The following is an 18,938-nucleotide window of genomic DNA, read 5'->3' as shown; positions in this document are numbered from 1 at the left end:
GGGGCTAAGGATTTTTAAATTGCTACCCAATTTCAGGCAGCTGGTAAGCCGTGGAGTCTGGATTGAAGTCCAGGTCTGCCTGACGCCTAAGCTTTCTCTACTGTGCGAGTCTATTTTCTGATACAGGAATTGATTACATGAAATGAGTCAATTTATGTCTTTACTGTTTCTTGTCCATTATCCTGTGGAAGGCTTGGCTTAATTAATTCTCCAAACATTTGTGCCTTTGAGCTATAGGTGAATGATCTTCATACATCACCAACAGAGTTATGTTTAAGTCAAAAGTACGGATATCTTTCAGGCTTCAATGGAAAACAACTGAGTTGTGTGGCTTAGCCATTCCTGCTGATTTTCTGTACTCTCAAACAGGATTGAAACTTGCCAACCGAAAACAAACAAGAATGAAAGTGTCGGGATGGTTTTTTCCTGCGGGCAGGACTAGGAGCTCCATCCTCCTCCTCCAATATCTTAATTGGAGTAGTCTCCGGCAGGCACCATAGTTAGAGGCCTCCCCATCAAAACAATGTTGAACGATCACAGCTGTTAGGGACTGACCTCCCGGCACCGCAGCCAGATTTATCCAATCCCTAGCGTCGCGATAGCAATAGTGCGAATTCCCCCCAAACCGGGAGGCCTAATCCTATAAAACAAAGTGCCCTACCCCAGTCAGTGCTCAGTCTGTGGGAAAAATCCCACTGAGCCCGCTGGTGTAATAAAGCTGTGTTCTCCCTGATCTCTGCGTGCCGCTTGAGTTTCTCGGTCCTCGCCACTTTTCTGCAACAAAAGTTTTGCAAAACTTGAAGGGAAAGAAAAAAACATGAAAGGAAAAGAAAGAAAAAACCTTGTTTAATACCATGTAAGTCATCTCATTTCTACTGAGAGAGGGTTCATTTCAGGTAGAAGCACCAATGTCAGAAGATTCATTGAAGAGTCTGTGGGCATGAAGGAAATTTAGGGCCATGTTCAGGATATGGATTCCTTGGTCGGGCATTTTCTCTTTACCTCTTCTCAAAAAAAGATGGGCTATACTATGACTTCCAACTCTTTTTGCATAAAGAGGAGGAAAGAAGGAAAGTATTTTACTCTAGTTTGTTTCAGACCAATGTTTTTGAATCTGGCCTTTGTCAGGGTCAGGTGGGTATGGAATGGCTCCTCTACCTGTCCCCTTCACTCCCCCTCTCCTAGGTCACTCTTTAAAACAGGGTCACTGCCACCTTTTCCTCCTCCAACTGCACTTCAAGTGCTATGAACTTTTGCTGGGAAAACAAGAACTCTGTCAAATGACTCTGTCCTGTCCGTCTGTAAAAAGGCCTTTGTTCTCAGAGGATCTGTTCATTGAAATCGCATTGGACTCATCTCTCTAAGACAACTATTTCCTCCACCTTTTTTCTTTATGTAATTTACATAACAATTTTGTAACGTCTTGGCCTATATAGCAGTTTCACAACTTCTTGTGATAAAGCTTGCTCAAGAGACACTATCTTTCTCCATCTCTCAAAGATTGTTGTGCTTTCATTTCCTGATGTAGCCTTTGCAGATCAGTGGGAAGATAAATGTCATTGTCCAACAAGCCAACTATCCATGTACAGGAATAGTCTCTATTTGAGTATGAATTTTAGTCTTTTTCTGACTTTAATTTTTGGAGAATTTCTGAAGGCTAAATTTTGATATATTTTCTGTAAGAAACATATTTTTTTTTCCCCTTGATGGTGGGTGCTGGAGAATGGGAAATCTGTCGTGGAAATGTAAGTGCTCAGAAAAAACCTCTAAGAGTTCTAATGGTTTGAATAGAACAACTACATTTTTCTCATTTATCCTCTTTATAATGTTTTTTATTGTAGAAAATTAGAAAATAATTAAGCAAAAAAAAAAAAAATCCACTATAATCCTATTACCTAAAGCAAACCAAACAAAAACTTTGGTGGCTATCCTTATAAACATTCTTGTATACTTATCTATATTTCATTTTTATAAAACTAAGAGCATTCTGTGTCCTATTTTATAATTTTTAAAGCTATATATCTCATGGATGTCTTTCTATTGTACAAATGTACAATGTTAATTGTAGTAAGTACAGTATTGCTGTTATTTAAAGGGCATTGATTGCTATAAAGGATGCGCTTGGATTTGCTACTGCAAGATGATGAGTTAAATCGATAACTAGAGATATCCCTTGTTTTAAATGATCTTTCTCTATTTCATACATTCAAATATACCAGTACAGCTTCTAATGATGTACTGGTTAATCCCACTTTCTTTATCATGAGATCTAAATCTATAGATAAGTAGCATTATTAGTGAACCAAAGCAACAATCTTGAACTAGCATATATGTAAGTTCCCTCTTAAATTGAGGATTCTACATTCCATCACTCCCAATAGGACAGTTGGTTTCAGCAACTCTGAAGTATTTTCTTGTAAGTTTACCCACTGGCTGGGCTTTGATAGGAGAATTACAGATGTTTCACAGTCAAACATTAACGGCATTTGGAGCCTGACATCGCCTCTTTAGGTGGGAATAATATTAACTAGGAATGGTACTTGGTATTATATATAGATTGGCCCTGGCACATTAAGAAGGAAAGATAGTTAATGGGAAATATATTTTGGAGACATTTCACACATTTCAGTCATTTCTTTAAACACAATAGAGTGTCACAGTTGAAGTTCTTAGGTGCAGCGGTATTGCCAAACAAAAGTAGGGCTAACCTACTTTTGGTAACACTTATTTCAAAAGAGAAGCTCTAAAGAGTGGTCACACTTATCCATTCACTTGAATTTCTCCATTCACGAGTAGGACATATTAGATAAGCCACATATGTTCTTTACTGCTTTTATGTTCTGAAGGGATACTTTAGAGGCAGGAATTGACACAGGAAATGTGTGTACAAGTGACTCAGGCAGCATCAAATTCTGGCCCTGTGGGCTTCGATTTCTGTCTGGTCCCCTGGGCTAGATGGAATATGCCTCCTAGGAAGACTTGGCACACCCCTGGGCTAAACACAGTACCTCTCCTCACTGTCACCCCCATATCTTGCCAGTAGTTTTGTCATCGTCAAGCTAGGAATCAGCCTTCCCCAAAAGCTCTGGGCAGTGGCACTTTCAGGGACTGCTAACAGCCCCTGCTCAGATATCATTGTCTTACCTCCTTCATCTCTGTGATAATATACTCATGGCCCTTTAAAAGATGCAAGATCGAGGTACGCTGTCATTTAAAAAGTACTTTCGCAACTTTTTCATTTGATCTTCACAAAAAACCTTATTGCGTAAGCAGAGCAGGCATCAACATGCACATTTTCACAGATAGAGAAGCTGAGATATATTATTACAGCATGTATGTGCCCTTAATATGTGAAGATGGCATACTGACTACACTTAATAATGACTGTTTTGACTGATCTTTCTCTGGTTCATACTCCTACTTCTCTCTTGGTGTCTTTGTGAGTGAAGTGATACATTTATAGGAAGGCTGACCGAAACCAAACATTACCTCTCCCCAGTAAGCCTTGAATTCCACAATCACAGAACCAAGGAAGTCTGAACACTACAGGTAACAATTTCATTTTCTCCATGTGTTTACTATCGTGACTAATGTTTCTCACTGCTTTATCAGTCATTGTAACAGGTCACACATAAATATACATTTATCCTTACTTAAATATTCTGGACTTATATACTTATGTGCATATATAGTTATATTTTCTTAGACACTTTCGTTGTTTGCTTTGTTTTCTTACTGCAATACAGAAAAAGAAAAAAGCCTTTTGTTACAGATGTTATCGTTCCTCATCTGTATTTCTTATCTAACAATATTTGCAAGCTAATATAAATTTTTTTTAAGTTTTTATTTTTTGGCAATATGAACTGTCCACACTTTTCTTAAATTATCTCAGAATGAATCTGAATGTCATTCTTAAAACAGAACTTCTTTCATTTCTCCATACTTATACTCTGGTCTCCATTATTTTCATGAAAAATATCACTTTGCTCTAGCTCTTGCCTTTTCCCTCTCTCTGGGTGGAGCTTTCTGGACATATTTAAATCCTCTTAGAAAGTGGAGAACAGGCTGAATTCTAGGTGCTAACATTCTCACCCAGATGGAGTGGAAAGGAGTCAAAGTTACCTTAGAATGATATTCTGATACTGTCTCGTATCTAATTATGTTATCCAATTTGGTGTCTTGTTTAGCATTAATCATTTTAGGAACTCAATGTATATTTCATTATTAAATCATAGATTGTCCTACAGTTATGGTGACCAACAAGATGAGAAGGTGGCAATTCTGTGTAAGATCCTAGGCTCCGCTTTCTGGTCTTGTTACATCCCTTTCAAGTGCCTGCTCCCAAATATTGCCCTTTGGTTTCAGGATAAACCTCAACTCCATTCTCTCCATCCCTAGACCTACTTTCAGGAAAGGCTCTCATATGTCACTGACCTCTCAGGGTAGTGTCAGACAGAAGTGAGTTTTTCCTTGTTCTGTCTGTCTCTAGTGGAACAGACCTCTGTGACATTGGCTGTGGCTGAGCTCACTGTGTTGCACAAAATGTAACAGTGAGCAAATCAGGGCATGGTTCTTTCTCTCACAAAGTTCACAATCTACTTATGGAGACCAATCACAGAAAATGACTGAAGAACTGGTAGGTACCGTGTTTCCCCGAAAATAAGACCTAGCTGGACAATCAGTTCTAATGTGTCTTTTGGAGCAAAAATTAATATAAGACCGGGTCTTATTTTACTATAATATAATACTGGGTATAATATAATATAATGTAACATAATATAATACCGGGTCTTATATTAATTTTTGCTCCAAAAGGCATATTAGAGCTGATTGTCCGGGTAGGTCTTATTTTTGGGGAAACATGGTAAAAGATCATGGTGCCTTGAGAGCATAGAAAAAATTGCATTTCTAAATTGTCATTCATGTTAAGCTTGTGGGAACTGGTGAGTTTGAAGCCTGGTTTAGAAGAAAGGGTTTCTAATCTTCTCTTGTCAGCTCTGGTTCCACTGAACCTGAGGAGAGAGACTCTCTCAGCTGAATCTCCTTTGCATTTTCCATCATAGGTACTCCATGGAGTGAAGATATTTATTCCTGACCCATTTGTCCAGCTACCATATAATGAATGCTTTCTATGTGCTCTACTTGGTGCTAAGGATACCATGGTAAACAAAACTCTGTCCTTACCATCAAGAGCTTATGTACTAGCGGGGAGAGTGTGAAAGTTAAGGCAAGCTAACAAATCGCTGTAATAGAGTATAATAAACACTGTCATAAGGACAAGTATAGTACAAGGAGAAACAGTGGGAGGCCTGTAACTCTTGAGACAAGATTGATCAGGGCAGCCTCTAGCTGCTTCCTAAGCTGAGAGAAGAAGGGCAGTGAGAGTTGTTATCAAGTAAAAGAAATGAGAAGGAGCTTGGTGGATTAGTGGGACTAAAGGTAGAGTAGTGTGGCTCAAATATAGAATATGAGTATTGGGGGGGACAAGGAAGATGGGAGAAGAAAAGGGAGGGAGAAGAAGTTGAGACACTGACCTCTACAGGTTGGTAAGAGTTCACATCTTGAAGATCTTGTCTACCATGCTCAGGAGTTCAGATTTTATTTGGAGTTGAATGGGTATTTACTGAAGATTAAGTGACCAATGACACAATCCAATTATTATTTTAGGAAGATTAGTATTCCTGTTGTGTGCTGCATAAATTTTAGAGAGTAATATTGGAGAAAGACGAGTTAGAAGGCCTTTATCATGATCCTCAAGAAATGAACTAAGGCTGTGGCAATAATAGTGGAGGAAAGTAGAGACTACAGTAGATACTAAGAATTGAAAGTTGTAGGACTGGGTGCCTGATTTGTTAGTACTAGGCAAGAAGAGGGGATCACGAGGGTCTCTGGCTGGGCAACTATAGAGCTGTGATCTCATTCAATAAGATTGAAATAAGAAGGAAGAACAAGTTTATAGGGGAAGTGAAAAGATGATAAATTCATCTTTGGTTATAATGAGCTAGAAGTACCTGTGGTTCAACTAAAATGATATGTCTAGTAGATAGTTACATAGGTGGATTTGGGGTTTGGGAGAGAGATTTGACTGGAGCTAGCACATGGGAGTCACAGATTATTGTTAAACAATGAGGATGAAGGAGATTGCTTAGTGAGAGCATCCAGAGTATGTTCTGATAAACATCAGCCTGCAAGAAATAGAGTCTCCATGAAGGAAAATATAAGCCATGAACACAGAAGTAGAAAGAAAATTAGAACTCTGGAGTTCCCAGGAACCTAAGGAAATGAGAATTTCAAGGAGGAGGGTGTCAGCAATCAATAGTGCCAAAGAGATCAAGGAAGAGAAACAATGGAAAGTATCCACTGGATTCAGTCACAAGAGCTTTCTTGAGAATATAGCAAAGATATGCTGGGACTAAAAAGAAGATTTCTGTAGACTGAGATGTGAATGAGATAAAATTAAGTAGAGACAGCAAGGCAGGAAAAGCTTGGTCATGAAAAATAAGAAATCCAATTATCCCTTGTGTGCTTTCTAAGATCAAGTGGAATAAAAATGTGCTCATTTCCTTCTGGCAAACCTTAACGATCTGAAGAGAGAGAGATCAGTGTCCTCCACATTTGCTCTCTTCTCCACTGAATTTCTCCAGTTTTCTCTACTATTCCTCCTGGGACACAGTCAGTTGAACCTCACTGTCCACGTGGTAACCTCTTTAAAAAAGGGGAAGGTCCTCTCACAGGCCACGAGTCAAAATAGCAAGGCAGGTAATGAAAATAGAAAAGGTGGGGGATTTGAAAAGCATCTGTTGATACCATGAAATGTCTCTTCCTTAATTCACTTAACACATATTTAACCATGGTATTATACCAGATGTCCCTGACAGAGCGAAAGTGTTGGTTTTTGTCAGCTTTAGGGCTGTACCTTCAGGACAGCTTCTCAGAGCCTGGCTTTATAGGGATAGGAGAGAGCTAAGCTCAGATTTTTGGAGGAAGAAGTCCCCATGAAGAGCTGGTTTCTCTTGCTCCATTGGCCAGCTAAGCCGTCCTAGCTGAGGAATCTGAGGCAATAAGAACAGGACAGAGAAGCCTAAAGAGCTGGTGCTTCGTCTAACTTGCTTTGTGACCTAAGTCATTTCCATGCTCCCATCTGAACATGTTTTCTTATTTGTAAAGTGGGGGTGTTTAGTGAGGTGATACCTAAAATGTCTGGGAGCACTTTCGGATTCTATCACATGAAGCCAACTGAATACTCACTTGGAGAAAAATAATCTTGTCAGGGTGCCAGTAATATGGTATCTCTGGATCCATGTGATGGTTATGTGAGTTTGTTTATTTTATGATACTTCATTGATCTGCACATTTAGGATTTTTCGAGTGCGTGCCATACTTCAGTAAAAATGTTTATAATAAAATGCCATTAAAATAATAAAGAATATAGATTTTACTTATGTTTTTTGGGGGGTGGGATATTATTGTCAGCATTTGGATGAAAGTCTTGATCTGAATTTCATGAAATCTATACTTGAGAATTCATAGTTGGCCTAGCAGGAAACCCAGGCTGTGGTGTGACTTCCTAAAAACCAAGCTCCCAGCCAGGAACTTCTGGTTGTGGAATGAATGCCAGTGCTCCTGCCTGGCACCAGGATTTGTGCTGAGTAGGTAGTAATTCCTGGTGGACAGAGTCCACACACACTCCCATGGGGTGTCCTGGGAAAGAGGCTTGTTCTGATTTCTAATCACTGTCACCATTTAGTTGCTGAATCAGCAGATTTAAAATCAGGGATTCTGTTTACTTGGGAGAAGAAAAAAGTCTGCTGCAATCAGAATTGTTGGCCTGGCTTGATTGTTTTGATTTCTCGGCTCCTTTCTTTTTCACTTGTATGTTGTATGTGGAGAAAATATTTGAGTGTTTATATGCCTCCCAAAGTCCATCATCAGGACGAACGTCTTTATCCTGGTTAGTTACTTGCATGTTGCTTTTTTTTTTTTTTTTTTGAGGATAGTGGGGAGGCTGGTGATTTAGCCTTATTTAATCTCCTCCCCCAAATGCCACCATTTTTTTGTCTCCTACTTGCCAGTTGCAAAGTAGGACACTTCTGCTCCTGCCTGAGATAAGTAACTACACTTGATGCGGGTCTTGCAGGTTGGCTTCCTTCTACTTTTTCACCCATCTCCACCCAGCTCTTCTCTGACTCACAAATCCTTGTACAGGTTTATGTTAATAACTATCCAGGATTTATCTTTGGGAAGGGGACTCCATTTATTTGGAAGTTTGAAGGACCTGGATATGTGGATAAAACAGACATGTATTTCAAATAAGAAACAAACACACAAACAAAGAAGAAATTGCTACCCTGGAAAGAGAGACGAGAGAAACAGATGGATGATGCAAAGCTGAACTATCAACAGTGTGACTTGCTCTCCATGACTTCTCTAAATCTTTACTGAACTTGTTAATCTCATGAAGTTTTTGAGGCAAGTGGAATCTTACAGTGCTGAGCCCAGACTCTGTATTTGGATTGACTGTGAGGGAACTGTCCCAGCAGGGATGGAGGTGTGACAGCAGACAGAGGGGACAAAGAGGAGGTGTGAAGATGATTTCAGACTTTCATCCTGTTAAAGAGCGATAGTTTTAACCAAGTGTTACCAGCTCTTCAAAGGGTGGGGGCTGGAGGTGGGCAGGTGATAACTTAGTTACACACACCATATTACCTGCCATCTTTTGAACACATCCTCCTCTTCACTGCTCATACTTTTGCCTGGAACGTCCTTGCCCATTTTCTATTACGCTGTCAACTCTGAAGCGCCTTTCTCCACACCTCTAACTTTCCACACTCTCAACCCCCTCTCTCCACCATCTTCTGTTACTCCCATCTTCTGGTTCCTCTGTGTTTTGTGCACATTCTCCTATTATGGCTCTACCACGTAAGTCTGCAGTTATCCCCAATGTTTCCATCACCTCCACTAGAATATGTGCTTCGATAGATGAAAGTCTGGGGCATGTGTTTCTATGTGTGTCTGTGTGAGTGTAAATGTATATACAGAAGATGTTTCCATTCATGCCTCACGCAGAGCTCCATTACTCAGTCCACAAACACTTACTGAGCACCCATGTTTGAGGTAAGAGGTAATGTGCAAAGAGTGATGCATCAGACATAAGCCGTGCCCTTCAGTTCTCAGACCGGGCAGAGAAACAAGCAGGGATCTAGTCAACCATTCGAGAATTGTACTGAGTGCCTACTCTGTAACATGCCCATGCCAGTGCTGGCTGTAAAGATGAATGCAGCACAATTTCAGCTCCGCAGCTGCTCATGGCGCAGGAATAAAGTCAGGAAAGTGAATGATGTTTATAGAACAGTGCAGCAAAGCTACAGGAGTCACAAACTCAAGCGCTATCAGACAGGGGGAGCAGCGGAAGTGTTCATGGAAATGTGCAAGAAAATTAATCCCAAGGAGTCACAAGGGATCTGTAGTCTCACATGGTTGTCTCGTCAACATGCTTGTCTTTATCAGCTCTTTTACATATATAGATTTTGAGGAAACGACTCTGAAAATGAATATCTTGTGTGAGGAGCTCAGCTAACATCTAATTTGTTTGTCCTTTTAAAAAACAAGAATAGTGCTTGAGGCTCTAGCATGTCGTTAGTCTTGTCCTCACCTGAGTGCGATGCCCAATATTCCACTATTGGTGTTGCTAACAGCTCTGCGCACGGTGGATTTCCATTTGTGTTAGCAGGAAGTTAGAGGCCAAGCACCCCAGAATCTTCACAGTGTGCCCCCAAGTTGGTGACTGCCATCATAATCCTCTTCCTGTGACCCCACAGGATTTGAATCACAAGGAAACTAATGTCACATAATGAAGGTAGATGGGGGAAATCATATATGAACAACCTTTATAGGATTAGATCTAGAATATTCTGGGCAATGAAGAAAAATTAATCAACTCTTACGGAGTGATTGACTTGGAAGAAAACAGGAATAAGTTAGTCCAACAGCTTTCAAACTTCAACACATTTTACCACCTCCCAACCTCCACGGCACCCAAATGAAAGCTTCAGAAGAAGTCCAGAAACAGACAAATGGATCTCTATTGATTAAAATGGGTTAGTCATTTCTAGGAGTATAATTTGCAAACCATAAAGTCTGGCCCTTCATTTTGTACATGAGGAACCTGTGGTGCAGAGAGGGGAAGTGACATGACCAGGGTCACCCAGCGAGGGAGGGAGGGAGTGAGGGGGACCCACATTTATTTATCCTGGCCCTGTATTCTCCCCCCAGCCCCTGCTGAGTGCAAACACTGGTAGCAATCAGAGAGCCCTGCCTGACAGGGGAGAAGCTGGGAGGAAAGACAGCCTCCCTCATTCCACTTTCCTCCTGGACACAGAGCAGCCCACTAATGTACAAAATGTGAAATTGTGAAGAATTGTTTGCCAATTTTCTTATCTCAGCTGGCACAGAGGAGGGCTTGTTGGAGAGACTCGAGGTGTTAGAATATTGTTGTTTATCCACTGCACATCCCTTAACTCTTCTCACAGAGGGATTCAGGAAAGGCTGCACACATAAATTCACATAAATTACCTTTCCAAAATGTCAAAATTAAAAGTGGATTTTTATTTTGGGGATATGCTTCGAGAATGTTAACCCCTTCGTGTGGCTAGAGATGTCATCATCAGAAGGAGTTGACATCTTTGAATGCAACACAAGCCGTAGGAACTGACTCCCACGCTCCCTTCCAGCATTACCCCACCTGCAAGAGGATGGCAGTTCTTGTTAACAAAGCAGACTTTTATAAGCGCCTGGTCTTCCCACAAATGTTTCTCTGGAGACAAGATTTTTAATCCTGTGGTGGCCATAACTTCATCCTTTACTGTCTTTAACTAAATTTTAATTAAGTAAACTGAGTTCAAGGGAGACACATAACTCCTCTGGGCCTCAGTTTCCTCATTTACAAAATGTGGAGATTAGATGAGTGTTTCCTAACGAGGCATTCTGTCTTCCGCCAAAGCCAGAGAGGTAGCTGTTAATATTCCAAAAGCTTTGTAGAAATCAGATACCTGCAATAGGGTTGCAGAGGGGATTAAGGGGAGAGACGAGAGGGATGGTTGAAGAGGATAAAGGAGGTCAAACATATGGTGATGGAAGGAGAACTGACTCTGGGTGGTAAATACACAATGCAACATGTAGATAATGTAGAATGGTATGCTTGAAATCGACATAATTTTACTAACCAATGTCACCTCAATAAATTTAATTTAAAAAAAAATCCCATGGAAACTTACAGAGATATCAGGAGACAGACACGGAAAGTGAAGAAAGCAAAGGAGAAATTGGCTGTTCAAGCTCACCAGGGAGGCAGAGAGAACAAGGGGCCAAGAAGTACTTCTTAAAACTAGATGGGAAAAGGGGGGAGTAGTACTGAAGAAATAAAGAGTAGCATGGCCCTTGAGAAGAGGTTCATCACGAATTAAACCTGAGTGTCACCAGTATCTCCGTTTAACGTCAATCCTGGTTTCTTGATCTGAACTATGGTACTTTTGGTTATGTCCAAACTGTTCTTTGTTAAACTCCTGTGAGAATGGAGAAAAAAATCCCCCAATTCCCTTTTTCTTTGCCTCTTGCTGGAATCGTGACCACTCAGTGTGGCCAGCTCCTCCTTTTCAGCTGCTTATTAGACATTCTCAGCATAGTATTCATCCACTTTCATGGGCGACAAATATTTATCGGGAGTCAACTATGCTGGATCTCTTTCTGATTATAAGAAAGCAAAAGCAATTATCATAAGATTGCACAGTTTTTCTATAGGACAGAGATCTTCTGGTACATAGTGGAACAGAATCTTCCAGGATAAAGAGATTGGAGAGCACTGAAATGGGGGGAAGTATCCAGCTCTGATGGTCTAGGATGGAGCCCCAGAATGGACTATAAAGCAGGGGATGTGAGTGGTAGGATGTGGATTCAAGTCAGGGTCACAGGAGGCTTCCTTGGGCACCAAACTCTTTTGCCTTTGTGGACCTCTCTACCATGATAACATGAAACTTATGTTGCTATAACTTTAAATGGTTCAATATTTTTTATTTTTACTTTTCATCTGATTTTTTTTTCACCTTATCTATCTTATTTTATTTTATTTGGTTTTAGGCAAAATGTAATAGATATTGGGTGCCCTGCAAATTTCCCTTTTATCTGGTATGAGAAAAATATTAAAACAGTTTTTCAATCATAAAATTTAATTTTTCTCTTGATTTGAAACTAAATTAAAACATTGCCTTAGCCCCTAAAAGTTTTGCGGACCCCAGACCTGCACCTCCTGTGCCTAATGGATCAATTGGCCTGAGTCCAGGTGAAGGAGAAAGGTTCAGCCTGTAGCACTGGGTGTGAGGCTACTGACAGGAGAAGCTGGAGGTGAGCCCTCCTTCACGGGAGGTGTATCTCTCATCCCAGAGCCAAGCAAAGCTGACTAGAGCAGACATTTGTCAGAAGTATCTCCAGTTTACCAATGAATGAGTTTGATGACAGCTTCTCTGCTTTTGCTCTACATGCTGCAACCGGATACAGAGAACTAGAGTGCAGGAGTCTTGTTTCATGCTCTCATTCTATTTTCCCTGTTTCCCAGAAAATAAGACCTCGTTGGACAATCACCTTTAATGTGTCTTTTGGAGTAAAAATTAATATAAGACCTAGTATGATATGATATGATATGAAAGACCCGGTCATATATTATAGTAAAATAAGACTGGGACTTATATTAATTTTTCCTCCGAAAGACATGTTACAACTCATTGTCCGGCTATGTCTTATTTTCGGAGAAATACAATAGCTGTGTGACCTTGGGCAAGTCCTTCACCTCAGTGTTCCAATATTTGCAAAATGAAAGATTGGACTAGACATTAATTCTCCAGCTATAATTTGTGCTCTATATATTTCTTAAATATTATAAGAAAAAGGCACAGAGAGATAAATGAAAGCATGTATAAAGGGAGGCACGCATAATTAGATTAGGGTTCAAAAATAAGTTATTTTACTGTGATACAATATTAGATTTAGCTCTGAATTTACTGGCAGCTGAGAAATACTGAATTCTTGCTGTCTGACCAAAGGAAGGATGGCAATTCTTTAGGTATTTATTTGGCATTTTATTGAAGACGGTGATTAAGATGACATGACTGCCCCTCTACCCTGGGCTGGACCTGGGCAATTAGAGGCTTCTCACCCCCTCCCCTGTCCTTAGAATGTACATTCTACCCACTGTTCCCACAGTGGGAGCCATTTTCAAGGACACAGTATGGTATTGAGAGAGCAATGTATTGTTGAGGCCAACTGGACAGTATACGTGACTGGACCCAGTTAAAGCTTCTATATAAATTGTCAATATTCTGGCGGTGGGTGCGGAGATCGACTCATCTTGAGATGCCCAAGACAGCCTCACATGTAAATTCTTTTGCCTCACATGTAAATACCAATCTGGAGTGGTCTAGATCTACCCCTGTCTTTTTTTCTTCTTCTTTTTTTTTGAACTACCCTTCTTTGGTCTTTCTTTCTTTGCCCTCTGTTTAGGGCACCAGTTTTAAACTTCACCAAGGAAGCTTCCAAGTTTGTGAGCCAACACATTATTCACACATTTTATTTTTTATTACAAAACCAGCACAAACACTATATATATTTTATTTTTATTTTTCATCTGATTTTTTAAAAAATATATATATATATTTTTTAAAAGCAAAAATTCACTTACAATCTAACTACCTCAATAAATCTCAACATTTCCCTTCTAGTCTTTACCATGGTAAAAATTATTCAAGTCATTATTACCAAAGAAAATGTTGTTGTTGTTTTTTTTTTACCCAAGAAGACATATCCTTTACTCCAATGCTGCTTCAGCACTTTTCCGTATTATTTTAAATGTGTGCACAATAGCAGTTGGACAGACTTAGTGATTCCTTGGCTAGTAGGTGTTTAGTTGGTTTCCAATTTTTCATTACCACCCAGAATATGCAATTCCTACTGTATAGTCTTTTCCTTCTTTAGGATAATTTCATTACATGAATTCCCTGGAATGAAAAAATTTGGTCAGAAAGTATGGACATAATTTTCTTCTAAGCTTTGATCCTTTGCTTCCATTAGAAATTGTATTCTCACATTATGTGTTCACCACCCAGAGTCAGTTCTGCTTCCATCACCATATATTTGACCCGCTTTACCCTCCTTTACTATCTCTCCTGCCCCTTTACCCTCTGGTAACCACTGAACTACTGTTGTCTGTGTCTATGAGTTTTTGTTTCTTTGTGATATATAGATGATGTCCTACAGAATTGTACACTTGAAACCTATGCAATTTTACTAACCATTGTCACCCCAATAAATTTTAATTAAAAAAAAAGAAGAAATTGTCCTCTCTTGGGCACTGCATGCTACAATAAATTTGCAGGATAATCTTAGAGAACAATGATAATTTTTTAATTCTAAATGGCTCTGGATGGGTCTGTTGCAAGACAATTGAAACATTTGGATTTGGCTGGATTTGTTACCAGTATTAATATGCTTTTAGTATTTGAATGTATGGTCTATGCAGCGATACAAGGGAACATTTTATTGAATTAGGAATAAAGATTGTCTGGGCAGGTGGCGATGAGAAATGGAGTGGGCTGCTTAGATGCATGGAGCTCCTCTGATGTCGGGGATGTTGTTGAAATTACATGTCCTTGTAAAGATATCCCCATTCCTGGAACAGAGCTGGAATCATTCTGGATTGTGGTGGCTGGGCTGAACTTTCCCAATAGTCATGGCTGTAAGAAGTTAACTGGAGCTGAGTTTCCTTCTTCCCTGGGTCTTACACACCTCAGTCTCAAAGTGCTCTGCTTCTTTTCTGCTAGTGTTTCCCCAGAAGACAGCCTGAGGGAGAGGAAGTGGTGCTAATTAAATCCTCCCTCTGTTTTCCAGGCAGTGGAGCCTTTCGCAGATGTCTGTTGTTAGGCGAGTGTTCACAGAGTGCAGCAAATACAGAAGCAGGCTTTCCTTCCCCAAAGGCACAAAACTTCCTTCACAGGTTACAGGGATCTTTAGAAATGTGCTTCCTTCCAACATTCACTGTAACAGAGGCGGCAGACCTGCATAAATAGAGCGTGTAACTGCCAAGGAGACCAAAGTGTATCAATGATCCCTTTCTCTCTCTCTCTCTCTCTCCCTCTCTCTCTCTCTCTCTCTCTCTCTCTCTCTCTCTCTCACACACACACACACACACACACACACACACACACACACACACACGCACACACACTCACACACTGAATTTCTCCTGCTTCTCTCTGTGTGTGCCTTGTATTTCTCACAATCTCTGCCTTTTGTACACTTAACTTCAAAACATTTCATGGAGATTCAGTGAGCTCCCTCCGGATGTAAGATAGCGTGTGTGATGGCAGGCATGATGGACTCAAAGCATGGTTGGGAGTCCTGGGGGGGGTCCAGGTGCCATAACAATTCAAGTGTTTCCGGATGGATCCTACTAACTCTGTGATCCCCAGAGGCATAGAGATGAAATCATCCTCGTAGGCTTGCTGGGAGGATCAGATGAGATAACCTGCAATGTGATCTCCAGAGGGCTTTTCACTCAGTACTTCTCCTAACCGACTGTGTTTTCTCCTGTATTCAACCCCTTGCAGTGACTATGTGTGTCTACACGTGCCTGAGACAATCCCAGTGTACTCCCATCTCCCTGGCATAATTGTTAATAGCATCCTTTTCATGCTCAAAAGTGTCCAGGTTTAGGCCACAAATTATGTGTTCATACTATTCTTGCCTCTCTTGAATACTGTAAGTAATCCCAATTTCAAGAAGGTAAACTTGCTAGCGATAGGGATAATTTCTCACTTTCTGGTATTTCACCGGAACAGAGGAAATGGAACTTGTTGGATTAAGAACACTGAGGCAGGCCTGAGAATAAGATGGCATTCCCTGTTACACGGCGAAGCTGGGTGTGGGAAAACTTCTGTGTGGCATCGGTGCTGTGCTTACTGTGGGATGGTATGTGGCCTCAGATTGAAAACGGAGACCTGATTTCAGGGCACTTTTTACTAGTTAGCATGTACCTCATGTTTCCTTTTGTTTTGTGTTGCTTTATATTTACAAAATAGAAATAAATTTATTGTGTTTTTACTTTAGGTCATATATAATCATTGTAAGCATCTAGAGACTTATGAAAACAGAAAATAAAAATCATCTGTAACCCTATTATCCAAAGATAACCATTGCTAATATTTTATTTTATTTCTTTTTAGACTTTTCTAACCACTCTCATGCCATACATGTATATAAATATGTAAGTCTAAGTATTCTCTCTCCCTTCCTTTCTTCCTTAATTACTTTAACAAACTTGAATAGTGTTATTCATAATATTTTATAACTTACTTTTCCTGTTAATATATTTTGGACATCTTTCCATAATAAAAATATACGCTTACATTTTTAAATGACTACATTGTATTTTACTGCATGGTGTAAGATATTTGACTTAGCCAATTCCCTACTGATAGTTTCACTATCAATTGTTTTGTATTAGATGTAATGTTATGTGAGTGTCTAATGTTGCTATTATATACAATGTTTTGCTATTAGACATAAATTTGTGATTTTTCTGCTATTAGACACAATATTGTGATGAACGACTTTCTATATTTACATCTTTGAGCATTTGTCTAAATTATTTCCTTAGGATGCATTTTTAGACTTGTGATGTTTCAGTTAAAAAACATGCTCACTTTTAAGTGCTTTTGAGCCCTATTACTACCCAAGAAGCACAAAAGAAAGTGCTTTATCATTGCTTTATCATTAACTCTTAAATAAACTTGCAGCCTAGTGGGTTTTCAGGCAAAAATGCTATGAAAGTATTTTCGATATTAAATCTTGAAAAAAAATGTCTCATAATTACTTCACACAGCTCTTCCCTTGTTCGGCTTCTTGTCCCATAGGATTAAAGATGAAAAATAGAACTACTTTCAGCCTCCTTTTCTCTGTCTAGAGAACAGCCCTGCAGGATTGTGCAGCCCATGTTACCGGATTGCATCCATCAGTCCCCTGTTTAGTTAATGTGTGGGAGGTTTGCCAGTTTCAAGAACATCATTTGCTCGTGTAGCCTATTTTTCCAGAGCCAGGACAGGTGTGACCTCTTTTTTTTTTTTTTTCTATCAACAAGATTTTTTCTTCCCTTGTTTTAGGCTAAAGAAATGTCAAAGATTGGGAGTTTCGAAGGATTCCAGCCTGTGTCTCTGAAGCAAGAGGGAGAAGACCAACCCTTGGAAACTGATGAGCTGTCCACAGAAGTAGGGGACTCAGGCATGGACTCAGCACCAAGGCAGATGTCAAGGCAGCCAAGTGTGACCAAATCGACACTCTACCCCAACCCTTATCACCAGCCTTATAGCTCACGGAAGTACTTCGTTACACGGGTAAATCATTGGTGCTTTTAAATGCTACGTAACACTTCTTAAAAAATTCCTAATATGTCTGTATATACCTCCATTTTGCCAAGTGCTTTTGTATTTGTTATTTCACATAATAGTCACAGTAACTGTGAAGCAGGTATCCTTACCCCCATTTTACAGGTGAAAGATGTGACTTTCAGAGAATTTAAGAGTTTCATTTTGACCACCAGATAGTACCAAAGAGAAGCAAGGTCCTCTAGTCTCCATGGATCTTTGGCTCCTTAGGCCTGTGTTCATGTGAAACCTGACCTCAATGAATTCATGTTCCATGGAGAGAGAACCAGAGTGGCTAGAATATAAAGCTGTGAGCCCAGAATGGATATTTGCTGTGTGTTTGGAAAAGACATGGGTGATAGAGAGGAAACGCTTGTTGAGAATGGGCTGAACCAGCGATCTACATCAAGATGCTGGAATTACAGTGTAGAAGCAGGAACTTTCAAATCCCAAGCCTACAGCTGCAGTCTGGAGCTGAGTTCTTCCCTGTTTGGTGGATCTGGGCAAGTAAATGAACGGGTGGGTAACAAGGACCAGGTCTGTGTATCTAGGTGAAAAACAAAAAATGATATTTTAAATTTCTAGCATTTGAATCAAGTGCTTCACTGGTTTCTAGTGCCTTTGAACTCCCTGTCTCACACTTTCTTTCCTCCTCAAAGATCTTCTTTCCCAATCTTTCCACATTCTTGTCAACACAGCAATGGCTAGCTCATAGGCTGCAATCAATTGGGGTCAAAATCAGGGATTGTGCACTGTGACAACAGAGACCATCTCATTTTTTAAGTGTACATGGGACCTCTTGTTGAAAAAAATTTTTTCAACTCAATTGTATAAATAAATGGTAGTTCAGACTTTGTGACTATTTATAAAGCTTTAACTAATGAACCCTGATTTGGTAGCTTTTAAAATATATTTTCAGTTAAGATAAAGTTTTATCTAAAACAACTCATTATGTGTGTTGGGGGTGTGTATGTGCTTGTTTGATGATAACATGTACTCATATCACCTATATTCAGTGACTCTCACGTGCAAAGTGTGTTAGCAGGTGACATACTATATGTGTGTTTGTGTGAGTGTTTTTGCATATATAGAGCATATGGTTTATTTTCTAAAGTATGTGAACTTTATTGAATATGCAAAGTTAAGTTGTAAGATATAGCTGTGAAGAAAGCTAAAGCATCCCCTAAAGGTTTTTTTTTTTGTTTTTGTTTGTTTGTTTGTTTGTTTTTTGGTATCTTTGATATTGATGATGTATCAGTCTGGGTTTAATGAGACAATGACAACCAGGAGTGTTATAGAATAAGGGATTTATTGTTGGAAGTCGGTGCAATTATGAGAGCTGGCTGAGAAGTCTATGGAAAGCTATTTCTCTATAGTTGATTATGGGTCTGAAGTTGCTACAGGTCAACCAATTGGCATTTGTGAAGTGTGAATAGGTAATAGGTTACAGGGAAAAAGTGGAACCTGTCTATCTCC

At 39.7% G+C, this 18,938-nt stretch overlaps 1 protein-coding gene across 2 annotated transcripts in view; it reads left to right on the top strand.

Annotated features, from left to right (window-relative positions):
• TPRG1 (tumor protein p63 regulated 1) overlaps window positions 1-18,938 on the top strand; it is a 139,511-nt gene that overhangs the window by 10,406 nt on the left and 110,167 nt on the right. Inside the window, exons 1-2 of one of the 2 annotated variants that reach the window (XM_033123246.1) lie at window positions 16,287-16,306; window positions 17,202-17,432. In XM_033123246.1, the coding sequence (XP_032979137.1) occupies window positions 17,211-17,432 (222 nt within the window). In that variant the 5' untranslated portion in view covers window positions 16,287-16,306; window positions 17,202-17,210. Of the gene's footprint in view, window positions 1-16,286; window positions 16,307-17,201; window positions 17,433-18,938 lie in introns of those variants that run through there. The other variant, XM_033123237.1, reaches the window with a different exon arrangement.

Source organism: Rhinolophus ferrumequinum, chromosome 2 (genome assembly GCF_004115265.2).
Source record: "Rhinolophus ferrumequinum isolate MPI-CBG mRhiFer1 chromosome 2, mRhiFer1_v1.p, whole genome shotgun sequence".
Classification (NCBI taxonomy): Eukaryota; Metazoa; Chordata; class Mammalia; order Chiroptera; family Rhinolophidae; genus Rhinolophus; species Rhinolophus ferrumequinum.
This window is presented reverse-complemented; position numbering and strand designations above follow the sequence as displayed.